Source organism: Cyprinus carpio, chromosome B10 (assembly GCF_018340385.1).
Source record: "Cyprinus carpio isolate SPL01 chromosome B10, ASM1834038v1, whole genome shotgun sequence".
NCBI classification, from domain to species: domain Eukaryota; kingdom Metazoa; phylum Chordata; class Actinopteri; order Cypriniformes; family Cyprinidae; genus Cyprinus; species Cyprinus carpio.
The window spans coordinates 1,177,202-1,195,101 of NC_056606.1; the positions used below are offsets into that span (position 1 = coordinate 1,177,202).

Below are 17,900 nucleotides of genomic sequence, written 5' to 3' on the forward strand. Positions count from 1 at the left end.
AAGCATAATAGCACCCCTTTGATAGACATTAGTAAACCGTTTATAAATACAGCTGTAAATGCTTTGTTCTTGAGCATATCTATAATGTTTAATAATTGTATTTTCATACTTTATTAACAATCAATATATAAAGTTTTACGTTATTTACAAACCAGTTATTTAGGAGTTGTCAGTGGTTCATAAGATCATTAAGAAAGTGAAAGTAAATGATTAATAAACTTTTTAAATGTAAATATATAAATCTTATTGTTTAGACACATGATAATAGTTGCTCAATGTGTTAATTACTGCTTTATTAACATATTCCTGCTGTAATTCATGATTAAGTCAGGTTGTTATAAAACATTTAGTAGTTGCCAGCCATTAATTTTTGTGAACTCATCTAAAGTGAGGACTATTTATACCTTTTAAAGCATTTACAAAGGAGATTTGTCATTTATGTTCCAAACAGAAAAGTTAAACACAACAAAGAGGGATACAGAACACAGAAATATTTTTTCAAGATGCAAAAAATTAAACTGTATTAATACATTATTAAAATGTAAAGTTGTATCTTAACATCAGTTTATGTAATGTGAATTAACATGAACATGATTTTTTTTACCATAAATACCATAAAGCAAACATTAAATAATTTTAGTAAATTAACTAAAATATATTGTTCATGTCTAGATCATGCTAGTTAATGCATTAACTAATGTTAACCCTAGAGACCTTATTGTACATTTTTGCCAACACTTTTATTTTTCAGTAACCATTTTTAAAAATTATTTTAATGATCTATGAACATTTGTGAACACATTATATAAAAGTGTATTACCAGTAAATATTTTTAAATAATTTTAAAGCTCTATAAGAATTTCTACAATAATAATGTAAAAGTATACTGACTGTGCAAGTGCATTTCAACCGATTCCATGCATTATTTTTTCATTCTGTTAACCAGAGAATTACCTAAAGAGGTAAGATCTGTAATCCTATGGCTCCATCTGGTGGCCACCCTTGGTCTTACAGTCATCATCTTTGGGTGATAAGATGTGATAGCTTTAATTTTTTGGTGGCCCCTGAGCAAGATAAAGTTATGAAACTTACTGTGTTTTTTCTTAAGAATTACTTATTGTCCATATGTAAAAAATTATGAAGAGTTAGAATAAAGAGTTGAAAAGATATAGGAAAATAACTGTTGTATTTTTTTAATGTTACTTTAATAAATCGCTATGGCCACACTGTTCAAGGTATCCTAAACCCGTTCACAATAACTTCAGTATATTGGTATCATGTTGACAAAATTTGGTGTGTACTACTTGTTTCTTCTTAGAGGAGTATGAATTACTTTACAGGCTGATTTTTCAAAAATCCACATTAAAAATCAAAATAGCCGACTTCCTGTTGGTCGTAGCTAATGACTGTAAATTGGAAAGTTGTCCGGCTTGATAAGAACAATATATGTACCAAGTTTGGTGTCTGTAGCTAAAACAAAGCACCCCACTTTTGACAAAAGGTGGTGCTATAGAGTGCCTCCTCCACGCCCTTTTATGAGCTTTTGCCAGTGTCTATCTAACCGTGTGTGGAGAACCGATTGGGTCAATTTTTTTCACGAACCGTCCCACCCCTAATACACACTCACACACACGCACACACACACAAATACATAGAAAAGCAATTAGATAGAATAGAAAAAAATAGAAAGCTAGTGTTTTTTTTTTTTTGTTTGTTTGTTTGTTTTGTTTATTTAAAAAGGTCCTATTATGATCTTTTACAAAGTCTTGATTTTGTTATGGGGGTGTACTAGAACAGGCTCTCATACTAGGTTGTTCGAAAAACACATTATTTTTCACATATTTTACATTATTACAACGCCTCTCTCCCCAGTCTGACATGAACGGCTCAGACAGTTCCTGTATCAAATGAAGGCCCGCTCTGAAATACGAAATGTGCTGTGATTGGTTAGTTGGGCCAGTGTGTGTTGTGATTGGCAGCACTCGACGGCTGGTCAGAAAATGTCATCTTCCTTACCATAGCCACCTGCTGCGAGCTTCAGTTTAAATATTGCTTCAATATCAAATTAATTTTGAGCGTGATTTAAACCCGGATGATTGTAACCACTCTAAGTTCTCTAACTCTAAGTTCGTCTGCTTTGTGTTCTAGTCCAAACGATTTGTTTGTAGTAGTTTTTGGAAAGTGATTTCTGTTAAATAAAATATCTCCTTTTGAAGTGGACTTTGAACTTTGTAACTTTGCAGATCTTTTTTATGCTCAAACAGCAACATTACAGACTAACTCAAGTTGAAAAAGTGAAAAAGCATAATAGGACCCCTTTAATAAAAAAGATAAATAGATAAAGTAGAATTAAAATAGAATAGAAAGTGCTAGAGTTAGAGGGTCAAATTAAGATGGAACAGATGTGTTTTTAGTCGTTTCTTGAAGATGGCTAAGGACTCAGCTGCTGGGATTGAGCTGGGCAGGTCATTCCACCAGGAGGGAACAGTTAATGAAAAAGTCAGTGAAAATGATTTGAAATCACAAAAGGATAAAAACAGCTTCATCTTTGCCAGTGTTCTTTGTTGAAAAAAGCCAGATCGAACCACAGCATTGATCTGTTTATGAAATTTCAAGGCATCATCAAAAATTACACCTACATTTTTTACCATGGATATACCATAGATAGATAAAGGGCCTAAAAACAGGGATCCTCAAATCTGGCTCACGAGATCCACTTTCCTGCAGAATTTAGCTCTAAGCCTAATCAAATACACCTGAGCATGCTAATCAAAGTCTTCAGGATCATAAGAAAATCACAGGATAGTCAATGATCAAGGTTGCCAGATTTGAGGATCCCTGCTGTAAAATAAAGGCTAACGTTTTCTGATGTGCACATGCTATGCTGCCTGTGACTTAAAGTGATTTTGATATGTTGATAAAGAATATCTCGTTTCATTTTTGGTTGTAGAGTCCTACTGGGATGGCAGTGCATTTGAAACAGACACAGACCTGCCTGCTGGTTGGATGCGAGTGCAGGACACATCAGGCACCTACTATTGGCACATTCCCACAGGTACCACGCAGTGGGAGCCACCGGGGCCGCTAGAGGAGAGACCAGCCAGCGTGTCGCCTGCGGTCACACCTGCTGACGAGCCACAGGTGCACACACCTATTATACATCATAATAAACATTTCAACTTATCGAAAATTGTGTGCTGTTTATAATATTCCATCAATATAACATAATAGCTCTCAAGATTCCCAAGATTAGAGTCATTGTAGCCATGTGAATTCTGATGTCTTTAAACATGAACACATTTGTATTTAGATTACATGGAGCGGTGTTTCTCATCCAAACACTTTAACTGAGGAAGAGCACTGGCAGGTAGGTTCATAATGTAATCACAGACAATCTCATTCTGTTTTTGTAAGACCATATAATGTTTATTTATTGTTGTGAGAGGACGTGGCTTCTGATGAAAGTCTGAAGGAGTTTGAGGGAGCAACTCTACGCTATGCCTCTATCAATCTCAGGTATAAGATCAATTTAACAACACAGACTCCTGAAGCTGAGCGTTATACAGTGTTATGGCATAAGAACATGCACATTTTATTGCATTTATGAGTTATCTAAAGTCACTTACGTTGCATTCAATTTAAGTTCTTAGTAATTGAGGCTATGATCTTGGCCTTGTTAGTGCCAGGCTCTATTGTTTGAGCAAAAGGAGCATTGATCCTTCTCTCTGTGTCATCTTCCTGTTGTGTGCAGTTTTTCTCAGTCTGAGGAGGAAGAGGAACAGACTTATTTCAGCAGTAATGAGGGGGCGAAGGTAAGCACACAGGAGACTGACCACATACACTACATCAAGATGCTTGTTTTCTCAATGTTTGCTTATGTGTGTTTTGCAGTGTTTTGCAGTGCGCTCTCTGGGCTGGGTGGAGATATCAGAAGAGGAAATGGCTCCTGGCAGGAGTAGTGTTGCCGTTAATAACTGTATCCGACAGCTGTCCTACCAGAAACACAATCTAGATGACACAGCTGGCATCTGGGGCGAGGTTTGTGCTATGTGTGTAAATCACATTTGAAAGAATGAATGTACTTCCAAAAAAATTTATCAGTTTTTTTTTTTTTTTCACAAAACAGTATGTATTTCACCATTTTTATCCTTTTTTTGTTTGTTTGTTTTGTTTTCAATTTAAGAAAATAATTAAGAACAGAATTAACATTGCTTAAATTTCTAAAACAAGATAAATGAAACGCTGTTTCACACCGAGGCGCAAAACATTCACTGATGCTCAAGAAGGCAAACTGATGCATTAAGAGCTGGGGATGTAAGAACAGTTATCATTCACGTTTAAATTTGGGGATGGAAAAAGTCTCCAGTTACTTGCTTAAACCATGTTATGCAGGGAATGAGAAGCAGTGTAGCGATGATGCAGTGGGAATGCCCCTTGGGTGTGCCAGTTGTCTGAATCACACTAATTCATTGGCTGATGGTGCGGGTGCCGCCTTGGTGACACTACGTCACTTACTCTAATACTAGTGAATGCGCCATCCGCTCCTCAGTTTTCCTACCATAGAAGTTCAGTCTGATGCACAAGGAGTTTTGTAATGAATGCAGCGTCTTTTTCCCTATTCAGAGAACATGGGTTACTCAAGTAACCCAAGACGTTCTCTTTCGTAGGTTCAATCAATGCTGCATAGCGATGATGCAGTGAGAATGATATACCACACACACCAAGCTAAGCACTGCCACATCTAGTCAGAAAGAATGTGCCAGGCTAAATTTGGCCAGGCTAAAACCAAATGGCTAATTCAAGCAGAGAGAACCCGGGAAACAGGAGCCACATCTAAAACCCGGTTGTAAAACCTGATAAATGTGTGAGGGAAGGAGCATCCTGCTGCCACACAGATCCTCCAGGGGAACTCCTCTGAAAAGAGCTTGAGAGTCAAGTCACCTTTATTTATATGGTGCTTTTAACAATACAGATTGTGTCAAAGCACTTTACAGTATTAAATAGGAAATGAATGTGTAAATAATGCAAAATGACAATAGTAAACACTCAATTTTCAGTTAAAGGCAGTTCATCATTGAATTCAGTGATGTCATCATCCAGCTCAGTTCAGTTTAAATAGTATCGGTGTAATCATGTCGACAATATGGCTGGATATTAAGTGTCCCCAACTAAGCAAACCAGCGGCGACAGCGGCAAGGAACCAAAACTCCATCGGTGACAGAACGAAAAAAAAAAAAAAAAAAACCTTGGGAGAAACCAGGCTCAGTCGGGGGGGGCAGTTCTCCTCTGGCCAGATGAAACCAGCAGTTCAATTCCAGGCTGCAGCAAAGTCACATTGTGCAGAGGACTCATCTGGTTCCTGTGGTTTTGTCCCGGTGGCCGTCTAGGAGACAAGGTCTTTACAGGAGATCTATCCCTGGGGCGCATCTAGTTGTCCTGATCTCCGCTGTCTTTCAGGGCTTTAGAGATCGTCTCTAGGTGCCGATCCACCATCTGGGCTGGATACGTACTGGATCAAGGGAGGCCGCTGGGCCACGAAGTTATGTAGAGCTGAAGTTCATCAGCATAACAGTGAAAGCTAACACCGTGTTTTCTGATGATATCTCCCAGGGGTAACATGTAAAGCGTGAAAAGTAATGGTCCTAGTACTGAGCCTTGAGGTACACCTTGTGTAATAAGAAATTTCAAAATCTTGTGATCTAATTAAATAAATGTGAGCACTGCACACACAACCATTGTGAGGGCAGTGGGCAGCCTTCAAACTCCCCGCACCCGGGAAACTGAACAGAACGAACGTTTTTTGTGACGGCTCTGGCTAGATGTGTAAAGTCACCATGAAAGTTGAGTTTTTTTTTTTTTATGGAATATTTTTTGCATATGTTTATTATAAATGATTTATCCTTGTGATAATCACAAGAATGGTCACAACAATTTCCATTTCATGGCAACTTTAAAAGTAAAAATGCTGTACTGTTGTACTTTCTCACGTATTTCAGCTCTGTAAAGTCCTGCATTATGATTAAAATCTGCCGTTCTGGGTATTCTTGGCATGTAGGTTACACAACTATCTAATATACAAGAGGAACAAAGCAAAATCAAGAATGTTAGCACTTTCAGTATATACATTTTACTAGTATTGGAATAGTCTTTTTATTATCCTTCTCTAAAGGGATACTCCACCCCAAAATGAAAATTTTGTCATTAATCACTTACCCCCATGTCATTCCAAACCCTGTAACGCTCAGCCCAGCGGGCTGGGTTACTAAAATTTAAATGGGGTCTGACTTTTCTGTGTGAGAGATAAAACGTGTTAAAAGAATGACATAAAACAGAAATATGGTTACTAAGATTGGTGTATTTACAGGTTCACAATAAAAGACTTTAAAACAACACAGTAAAACCAGGTAAACTCAGTCTGTTAAAAGAACAAAGTTATTTTGTCCATACCCAAAAAACATTCCAAGAATCCCCGTGTGTTGTTGAGTCCCAATGTGAGTGTCCAGCAGTGTATATACAATCCAATCTGAGTAAAATCCAAGTGGCTGTAAGTGTCCGGAAAGGTAAGTCCAATAAAAGTAACTCCACAGTCCAGTTTGAGTGGAAGCTGGTAATGGCCTCCCTGTTTGTTTGCCATGCTGCTCTTCTTATAGTGCTCCTGCTTCCTGTCAGGGGACTGATCACCTGACAGGCCAACCATACAGTTCTTAAAGACATACACACACTAAAATGGTTAAGAGGCATAAAATGGACATAAGAAACAAGAAAAACAATTAAAACTCTATAATACATAAAATCACTGTAATAAATTGAGCGGTTAAAACATGTCCCTTATGTGACAGTGTCACAACCTGTAAAAGCTTTGTTCGTCTTCGGAACACAATTTAAGATATTTTGGATGAAAACCGGGAGGCTTGTGACTGTCCCATAGACTGCCAAATAAATAACAGTGTCAAGGTCCAGGAAAGTATGAAAAGCATCGTCAGAATAGTGACGTCAGTGGTTCAACCATAACAAAATTACGACTTTATTACTCACAACAGGCGAAAAAAAAAAAAAAAAGACTATTCAATAATTCGTCTTCTCTGTGTCTCTCCGCATCACCGTAGGACCATTTTAGAGAATATCCGCTAAACAGAGACAACGTACGCTCTTCTGTGTCAGCTGCACCACAAGGATAGGTTTTCTGTGTGAATTTACACTTTGATTTGAATGAAAACAGTGTATCTGTGCAGTGAGGCTGACACAGAATAGTGTACGCTGCCTGCGTTCAGCAGATATTCTCCAAAATGGCGCTATGGTGATGCGGAGAGACACAGAGGAGACTAATTATATTGAATGAAGTCATTATTTTAGTTTTCTTGTGTACAAAAAGTATTCTCATCTTTTCATAATGTTACGGTTGAACCACTGATGGCAGATGGACTATTCTGACCATGCTTTTCTTGACCTTGACAGTGTAAGTTATTTGGCAGACAAGCCTCCCGGTTTTCATCCAAAATATCTCAAATTGTGATCCGAAGACAAATGAAGCTTTTACGGGTTTGGAACGACATGGAGGTAAGTGATTAATGAACATTTTCATTTTGGGGTGGAGTATCCCTTTAAATGCATTATCATATCAGCAAAATCTAGTATCTGCCTATAATAGTATATATTTTGATACGTTTCGATACATATTTTATAGAATGAATAAAATGTTTTAAGTATTTAGTATTTTTGCAGCTTTTAAAAGCGCAGCAATAAGGGCAGTCTAATTTGGGCAGTCGTGGCCTAATGGATAGAGAGTCGGACTTGTAACCCGAAGATTGCAGGTTCGAGTCTCAGGTCCGGCAGGAATTGTAGGTGGGGGTAGTGAATAACCAGCGCTCTCTCCACCCTCAATACCACGACTGAGGTGAGACCCTTAAGCTAGGCACCAAATCCCCAACTGCTCTCCGGGCACCGCAGCATTGGCTGCCCACTGCTTTGGGTGTGTGTTCACTACTGTGTGTGTGCACTTGGATGGGTTAAATGCAGAGCACAAATTCCGAGTATGGGACACCATACTTGGCCACAATTCACTTCACTTTCACTTTCACAAAGAGGGTCTTAAAAAAATACCTTGGATGGGGTATTACTGTTATTATAGTTTTTCTTTTGCTGGAAATACAAATGATTTACAGTATGCATTACATAGCCATGTGTAATGTCTGCTTGGATAATCCCGTGAATCAAACCCTTTACAAATGAAGTGTTTCATCTTGTCTAATCAGGGTTCCCACGGGTCCTTGAAATACTTGAAAGTTTGTGAATCTGTAAAAAAAAATTAAATGCCCTGGAAAGTTTTTGAAAATAAACATACATAGATACAGGTCCTTGAAAGTGCTTAAATTTATTTTGTGCAAGACTTTTTCTGGAAAACATTCCATATTATTCCGTCTGGTCCGCTAATGTGTTATTTTGCCAACACTTCGTGGCATATGCATACTAGCTTGCTTAATTTATGTTAGTTACATGCATTTATGCATTAGGTTAAGTGTTACTTTGTGTTGAATGTTGCCATGACGTACACACGCGCATGGAACTACTATGATGCTACCCCAAAGATTTACAAACACAACGTGAAATTAAAGAAATTTAAAAAAATCATCTTCGGAACACAGTATAAGATATTTTAGATTTAGTCCGAGAGCTTTCTGTCCCTCCATTGAGAATGTTATGTAGTCCGGAGCTTTCTGTCCCTCCATTGAGAATGTATGTACAGTAACTGTCCACGTCATCAAAAACATCTTCAAAGTAGTCCATGTGACATCAGAGGGTCTGTTAGAATTTGTTGAAGCATCGAAAATACATTTTGGTCCAAAAATAACAAAAATTACGACTTTATTACTCACAACAGACCCGGAAGAGAAGAAAATGATGAATAAAGTCGTATTTTTTGTTATTTTTGAACCAAAATGTATTTTCAATGCTTCAAAAAATTCTAACGGACCCTCTGATGTCACATGGACTACTTTGAAGATGTTTTTATGACCTTTCTGGACGTGGACAGTATACCGTACATACATTTTCAATGGAGGGACAGAAAGCTCTCGGACTAAATCTAAAATATCTTAAACTGTGTTCTGAAGATGAACGGAGGTCTTACGGGTTTGGAACGACATGAGGGTGAGTCATTAATGACATAATTTTAATATTTTGGTGAACTAACCCTTTAATGTTGAATTGCTTTGCTTGTTAAGATAATGTAAACCCATGAGGCAAGAAAAACTTAAAAGCATATTCATATATCTTAAAACTTCTGGTTACATGAACCTATGCTCTTTTCAATAAAATCCATGCAAAATAGGGTTGCCAACCATTCCGTATAGCCTAATATGGAATTGTGCCGTATTTAATGCATCATAGAAGCATTCCGTATGAAAGCTAGACGGAATGCAGTTTGTCCCGTATTCGCGGGCATACGCTGTATGGCCTTCTAGACCATACAAATATCAAATTAATCATTCTTTTTGCACAAATCTTTGTTTGAATTGCGAACGTAGCCACTCAAGGAAGGCTTTAAGATCTTGCAGAATCCTCTGCCGCCTGGTCGCTCCCACTTCACAGCTAGCGGCAATCCCCTTCACTGTCCACGTTTTGATTTCGCCAAATCAGTCTGGGTGAATGCAAAGAACGTGATTATTGATCATAAGCACAACATCCAGCTAGGCAAGAAAACGTGCAATTTACCTGAGGAAAGACGTCTTTCAGTATTGTAAGTTAATGTGGTTAAATAGAGAAACAAAGTTACACATTTTTAAAATTGTAACTTCTAGCATATTCCTTAATCTGAACCTCATTAATAATGAAGAACAAATTCAAGCACCAAAAGCAGCCCACACACTCCAAGTTCTCTTTAATTGAAAATAATAATAATATTGATAATAATAATCATCAGTTCATAGGCTATATGGTTGCAATAACATTTTAGTTCAAAATTTTAAATGTCATTGTTTAAAAAGAAAATGCCAGGAGCAGTGAACACTGTGTAGGGACCATGTCAATGGGAACACAGTTCATGCATGGAGCTCACTTCTAACGAGCTAATTATCTGAATCAGGTGTGTTAATAAAGAGAGACATGAAAAATGTGCAGAGCTGGGGGCGATGACAGGAATTCAGAACCACTGCTCTATAGTGTTCAGAAACGATGACCAGGAGACTCTTGGGTAATCTTCAGCAGAATTCTTTATTGTGAACGCTCTGCTTGGTGCTGCAGTCATCAAAAGTCTAACCAAAGCAATGATACTTTGGAGTTTTTATACATTCAAGTGAGAGGGATACATACAGTAGAGGTGGAGACATTCTAACCCATAGCATACAATTGAAGTAAAGGGATCAGCCTTGATCTCATCAGCATAACAGTGTCATTCAAATGCAGAGGTGCCTGACAGTATCGCCCATACCTTCACATTATCATCGAAACAAAGGCACAGCTGTGCCTTGAGCTTAGCAGTCACCTTTATCTTGGGACCCTGCCCTATAGTCAGGATGTGCATGAAGACAAAATGTTAATGTCTCCTGGGCTGCTTGACTTGATCATCTCAGAATGTCATCATCTTAATCTCACAATGTAAAACACAATGTACATACTACTACATTGGAACCTAGATTTAACATTTTATAAATTTGTAATCCCACAATAGGATGTACCGAATATTCTTCAGTTTTATGCAAACAGAAATACGACCAATAGAATATATGATCTCTGTCATATGGCCAAAAATAAATGTAAAAAAAAAAACTGTAACAATGTATCTTACAAGGTAACACGATGTAACCTTGCTCTCACTTGAAATGTGTCTCCACATTGAGTCCTTGAATATGAGGGTATTGGACCTGGAAAGTCCTTGAAAGGTCCATGAATTTGAAGTTGACCAAGATGTGGGAACCCTGCTCATTTTACTTCAAATTTGATTGATGGAGAAAAACCAAAAGATCAATTTATTCAGTCATACAAGATGGCAATGTATAGAGTTATATGTTTTGACTGATTTTGACGTTATAAGTTTAGGATTTCAAGGAGAGACAAAAGCACACCACTTAATATGCCTTTGTTTGTGTTGCTGTGTAGGGGAAGGAAATGCTTCTGGTGCTGGAGAATGAGACTCTGAACCTGATCGAGCCTCACGGTCGAACGCTGCTTTACTCTCAGCCGATCATCAGCATTCGTGTGTGGGGAGTTGGACGTGATGATGGCAGGTATGTCTGCGAGCAGCTCAGTGAGTTGCCAGCATGAGTGATCTTTAAAGGTTAAAGAGACACTGAATCTGAAATAATTTTTGCTTTGGAGTGAGAGATTAACAGCATGTGTATGACCACAGACTGACAAATGCACAATGTTACAAGAAATAAATTGGCTTTTATGTTGTTTCATCACTTTTTTAGCAATTGCAACACTCTGTCTGAAGCTGCTTATATTTAAATAATTTAGATTTTGCTGAATTATTATGTTGTGTTTTTGTTCTGTCTGTCCTGCTGCATCCTGGATCCCAGGGAGAGGTAGTGTGTTACTGTATTGCATTGTTTGTTAGCTTTTGTGTACTTATTACAATACCAAGCATAATGCACCCAAAAATGAAATTTCATTTGAGAGCCTCAGAAAAAAAAACAGATTTGGATAATATAACATAGAGTCTTTTGGACTAGATTGTTACTTAATTTTGTTATTTATTTATTTATTTATTTATTGGAACATGAAAATTGTGGTGACTGAACTACTTTTGTCTGGAAAAGATCTGTAGAAACACTAAAAGACACACCACATTAAATAGCACATTCATTACAATATATATTACATCATTCAATCTTATTATCATCATGACTATACACATCACTTCACATCTCCCACCCTCTTCATAATATATTTCAAAAAATAACAGTTAGTATAATATAGTCACTCAACTGTGGTCCATTAAGTCTAAATGTTAACCAGCAGTCACTTCCAGGTCATTTACAATTTGCTGCTCTGTACTGCTAAAATACAGATTTGTGTTTTCTGACAAAATTACCATACACATGACATGTTGAATACAGTGGTAGTGTTGTGATATACTTACATGGCTAGATGTAAAATTGTCAGCAGTGCAGAGCACATCAGACTATATATTTAATTAAATCACTTTCTTTTGTCATTTGGTAATCGCACATATTGTAAAACATAAAAGCCATATTGTAATTTCTATTGTATGTGTATTAATTGTCCAACCCTAGTTGACAAACTAATAATTTTTTTAATATATTCACTTATAGAAGTATTTCACTATTTTTATGTAACAATATATTTACAGTGAAAAATATGATTGTCAAATTCACTTGGAGGTATTTGTCTTACTCCACATTTTTGGAATAATTTACCAAAATTCTACAAACAAGAATTAGTGCAAACATAAGATGTTGCCTTTCATAGGTTTACTTCAACACTGCATCCAACCGCTGACGCTTACAATCCCTTGGATTTGACGATAGTCTGAAGCAGGGCCATGCACAGACATTTTGAGGGGCAATGGCCCAAATCAAAAAAAGGGGCACTAAGGGGGTGGGTGCTTGCTAATACAAATTATCCAGTTGTTACAAATATACAGTTAAAAGAGAAGACAGCGCACACTGTAATAATTTCAGACTTTATTGTAGATGTTTTGATAAAAGTGGGCTCTCCCTCACTCTCTGAGCCTGCTTCTGCCTCATCTTCAGTGGAAGTAGGGGAGAGTGGGGTAGGTTGACACAACCCCTGTATCTTGGCAACTGTACATTTTACTGTCATGTGACCATGTATTTTGGAACCAACCATCATTTCTGCCAGACTGTGAAAAGGAGAAACACACGGGAGGAGTGGAAGGCACCCATTTACTTTAAAAACAGTTTTTGGCTTGCCGAAGTAAAATTTTAGCATAACAGATGTAATGGTTATTATGTCAAAGCAAATTTATCCAGGTCTAAAAATATTTATGATACATATAGGTAATTAAGCAACATATAAAACCATGCAAATCATTTAGCTAAATATTTGCCTGAATTAATAATTTTTTTTCTTTAAAATAAGACTATGGGGCAAAATGAGCTAAATGCTGTGGGGTAGATTAAGTCTGCATTTAACTTTTCATTACCATAAGGCACTGTAGTTAAGTTAAATCTCTGAATTGTAAACTGGTATTTTAAAGTGATATTACTGGGTTTGTATATCATATAGCCTATACATATTATTTATAGTTTATTTGATAGGGAGAGTGTGTACAAGTGCACCAAATCCTTCTCTGATAAGAACCAGAAAATGCTTTTTATCACAATATAATCAGATACCGTTCCACCTGTAGTCACTAATGGCCAACAAACTCTCTGTTTAGTCTGTTTTAGGAAAGTTACAACTTTGGTGTTCAACATATTCTTTCAGAAATGCAAACAATTTTGTTGGTTTTATGTTGTTTAAGTTAACTTTATGAAAAGAAATATGACTGTTTGTAAAAGAAAATTATTAAATTAGTGTTTAAATTATTTTATTTTTTTTACATGGGTTTGAATCAGATTCAGTCAGATGGTCATTTTACACCCAGATGGTGCATCTTACCCACTGAATCGACTCGTGTCAACTTACCCCTAACTTGGGGCAAACTGGGCCATGGGAACACTTTTATATAAGAAACCGTATTTTTAGAACCCTTTGTCATACATTCTGATCATTTAAAATGATAGGAATACTTTTATTAGGATAGGATAGATACGTTTCATTGTACTTCTGCGTCATTTTCCCTTATCATGAGGACATGGCTAATGGCTAAGTTTACCCCACTCTCCCCTATAAGAATTAGACATTTAATTTAATGTTTTACAGCATAAATCTATATTATATTAAACAACTCATTTAGAACATTTATATTATTTTTTAAACTATTTATAGGTCTAATATGGTTTTCAGAAAATATAATAAATATGATGTTATAGATTACTAGTACCAAGACAAGTAATTATAATGGGAAATACACTTAATTACAAGAATTAAAATGTGAAAAACTGCTAAATATTCTATGATTTACCTGCTGGATTCCTGTAGCTTTGAATTCATATTTGCAATGTTGAACTGCCTTTAGCAGCCTCTCTTCGCTCTTTCTCTGTCTTCTTTTTTGTGAAGGCATTGTTGACACAGTGTGAAATTTTTTTTTTTACACAGTGTGAAAACAACTGCAAATTTTGTGTTATTTATATTAGATCTGATCGGGTACAATAATTTGATCAGATATTCTATATCTAAGAATGTGGATATTTTTCTTGTTAGCATTTTTAGAAGACAGAGAGCAAATCATTACCGACAGAAATAGTAAAAACAAACTATCAAATTACTAATTTAGCGAATCATCCACTGACTGTAATGTTGATTGTAATGCATCTACCTGTTAATGAACGAGCTTTGGGAACTGTGGTGTCCATTCTCCAGAGAGCGGCACACAGATTGAGGGAAAACATGGCGCGGATTAGCGGAATCAGTGGATCTTTAGCGAAGCGGGAACAGAACGTTTGTATGATGGGGGAGGGTTGGTGAGAGGGGCACCTCAGCTGATTAGGGCAAAGGGGCAGTGGCTGTAGCCACTGGGCCACCCCCCTGCGCATGGCCCTGGTCTGAAGCCTGTATAGAATAATGCCTATTTATTGGCAGATAACACTAGCACCACCCACTGAGGCATTGCTTCACTGGCACCTTATAAGGACGAGCTTGTGCTGATTTCTCTTCAGGTAGACGATTCATCTGTCAGTGGATGCAGCATTATATTTCTGAGTATGGAGTTTGGAAGTTTTCTTTTTTATTTAGTGGATCACACTGAGTGGTCCTAGCTCCATAGAGTGGATATGTTGACATTTGTGCCCAAGTTCAGAAGCTCTTAAAGCATTAATCTTTTGTATGCAATGATGTCCGTCCGGCCAGAGACTCAGTTCAAGTTGTATGATTCTTACTACTGCAGTGCACATTCGCTCCGCAGGCCACTGTCGTTCTTCCAAGATCACAAAAAGTGCTTCATAAAGTTCATAAATCCATTATAAAAAGTGCTCCATACTGCTCTGGGGTTAATAAAGGCGTCCTGAATCGATGCATTTTTGTAAGGATTGAACTCCTCTGGTACTGCTTGGTGACTTCAACATCCACCTAGAAAAACCTCAGGCTGCTGACTTCAACACTCTGCTCGCCTCATTTGATCTCAAGCGAGCATCTAGTACAGCTATGCACAAATCAGGCAACCAGCTAGACCTCATCTACACATGCTGTTATTCCCCAGACAACACTTTAGTTACTCAACTGCACACCTCAGACCACTTCCTCATCACTTCTAACCTCATACTTACTCCTGACACGGCACACATTCCTCCGCAGGTCACTTTTCGACGCAACCTACGCTCACTCTCTCCCTCTCGCCTATCCTCTATGGTTTCTTCCTCACTTCCTTCACTCTCTCAGTTTTCAACACTGGACACAAACAGTGCTACTGACACTCTTTGCTCCACTCTAACCTCTTGCTTGGACAACTTTTGCCCACTGTCATCCAGACCAGCATGCACCACCCCATCTGCCCCCTGGCTGTCCGATGTTCTCCGTGAACATCGCTCTAAACTCAGGGCTGCAGAGAGGAAATGAAATCAAGAAACTCTACCGACCTCAGTGTGTATCAGTCTCTCCTCTCTTCCTTCTCTGCAAATGTCTTCACTGCTTAAACAGCATACTACCACAACAAAATTAACAACTGTTCTGACTCTCGCAACCTTTTCAAAACATTCTCTTCTCTTCTTTGTCCTCCTCCTCCTCCTCCTCCTCAACTCGCAGACTGATGTTGCAGTTTCATAACGACTAATACACAAGAACCATCTCCTCCTCCTTTCTCCACTCTCATAGACGGATGATAAACTTATCCTTTCCATCATCGACTTGTCCACACGATCCAATCTCCACTCACCTCCTTCAGGCCATTTCACTCTTCAGTCATACCTTCACTTACTCACATTATCAACACCTTCACTCTGGCACATTTCCCTCAGCATTTAAGCAGGCTCGGGTAAGCCTGCTTAAGAAACCATCTCTAAATCCAGCACTTCTAGAAAACTACCGACCGGTAACCCTTCTTCCATTCATTGCAAAGACACTTGAGCGAGTTGTGTTCAACCAGCTCTCTATGTTTCTTGTACAGAACAACCTACTGGACAGCAACCAATTGGCTTCAAAAGTGGCCAGCGTTTGAGACTGCCCTGCTCTCGGTTACTGAGCCCTGCGACTGGCTGAGAGCAGCTTCCAAATCCTCAGCTCTCTTGCTGGACCTGTCTGCTGCTTTTGACCGGTTAATCACCAGATTCCCTGTCCACCCTCAAAAGATGGGCATTCCGAGCCGCACTCCAGTGGTTCAAGTCCTACCTCTCTGATAGATCTTGTCAGAACAACTTGGAGGGGTGAAGTTTCTACATGGCTTTTCTTATCACAGCTATTCCAAAAAGCTCAGTGCTTGGACCACTTCTCTTCTCCATCTACATGACGTCATTAGGATCTGTCATTCAGAAGCATGGCTTTTCTTATCACTTCTACGCTAATGACACTCAACTCCAGATGATCCAACAGTAGCTGCTCGCATTCCAGCCTGTCTGAGTGACATTTCTAGCTGGATGAAGGACCATCCCTTCAGCTCAATCTTACTAAGACAGAACTGCTTGTGGTTCCAGCTAACCCATTGTTTCATCACAACTTCTCTATACAGCTGGGTTCATCAACCATAACTCCTTCCAGGACAGCCAGAAACCTAGGAGTTGTGATGGATCATCAGTTAAGCTTCACAGATCATATTGCTACAACGACCCGGTCCTGCAGATTTGCCTTATACAACATTAGGAAGATCAGACCCTTCCTGTCAGAGCAAGTCACCCAACTTCTTGTCCAAGCTCTGGTTCTCTCCAGACTGGACTATTGTAATGCTCTCCTGGCGGGCCTTCCTGCATGTACTATCAAGCCTCTGCAACTGATCCAGAATGCAGCAGCGAGAGTTGTCTTCAATGAGCCAAAAAAACTCATGTTTACTCCTCTCCTCATCAGGTTACACTGGCTACCAGTAGCCACTCATTCAAGGTACTGACTCACTAGTTCAAACTTATGTGCCCTCCAGATGCTTGCGTTCTGCAAGTGAACGGCGCCTTGTGGCACCATCCCAAAGAGGTTCAAAATCACTCGCCCAGCTGGTGGAATGACCTCCCGATCTCAATTCGAACAGTCTTTACTCATCTTCAAAAAACATCTAAAGACATCTTTTTCGCCAGTACTTGACCAACTAATACTAGCACTTACCTTTTCTTTTCTATTCTATTCTATTCTTGAAAAAAAAAAACATAGCTACGTGTTCTTTGCTGGACTTACTGAGACTTGTATACTTGCACTTGTATACTGTTGTTGTTCTCTCGCTGGTCTGATTGCTTCTATTGTTTTCATTTGTAAGTAGCTTTGGATAAAAGCGTCTGCTAAATGATTAAATGTAAATGTAAATAATATCCATATGTACAACTTTATAAACCGTAATCTCCAGCTTCCAATGTCTTAGACATGTTCATGAGAGTGACATTCCAGCGGATGATGCAGGAGGTAGGCGTATTTTATAATAATCCTGACCACTGTTCACTGTCATAATAAAACTTGAAAGAGCAAGATTTTTTTTATAGTGTTCTACGCAGTGTTTCCCACAGACTTCCGCTCTATTTGTGGCAACATATGCAAATTCATTCTCTGCCAGCAGGAAGCGCATAGAGTGGGAGAGATTCCCCGGTAACAGCTGTACACAAAGCAGGGCTCCACTCACAAACGCTGCTTTATCAGACATTACATGCAAAATGAATTGAAAATGACATCCAAAATTTTTTGAAGACAGT

The 17,900-nt window shown here is 38.3% G+C and overlaps 1 protein-coding gene across 2 annotated transcripts in view; it reads left to right on the plus strand.

Annotated features, from left to right (window-relative positions):
* apbb1 (amyloid beta (A4) precursor protein-binding, family B, member 1 (Fe65)) overlaps positions 1-17,900 on the plus strand; it is a 46,298-nt gene that overhangs the window by 20,543 nt on the left and 7,855 nt on the right. Inside the window, exons 2-8 of one of the 2 annotated variants that reach the window (XM_019110943.2) lie at positions 2,951-3,141; positions 3,311-3,367; positions 3,443-3,516; positions 3,752-3,812; positions 3,892-4,038; positions 11,095-11,222; positions 11,517-11,522. In XM_019110943.2, coding sequence (XP_018966488.2) covers positions 2,951-3,141; positions 3,311-3,367; positions 3,443-3,516; positions 3,752-3,812; positions 3,892-4,038; positions 11,095-11,222; positions 11,517-11,522 — 664 coding nt within the window. The remainder of the gene's footprint in view (positions 1-2,950; positions 3,142-3,310; positions 3,368-3,442; positions 3,517-3,751; positions 3,813-3,891; positions 4,039-11,094; positions 11,223-11,516; positions 11,523-17,900) is intronic. The other variant, XM_042732070.1, reaches the window with a different exon arrangement.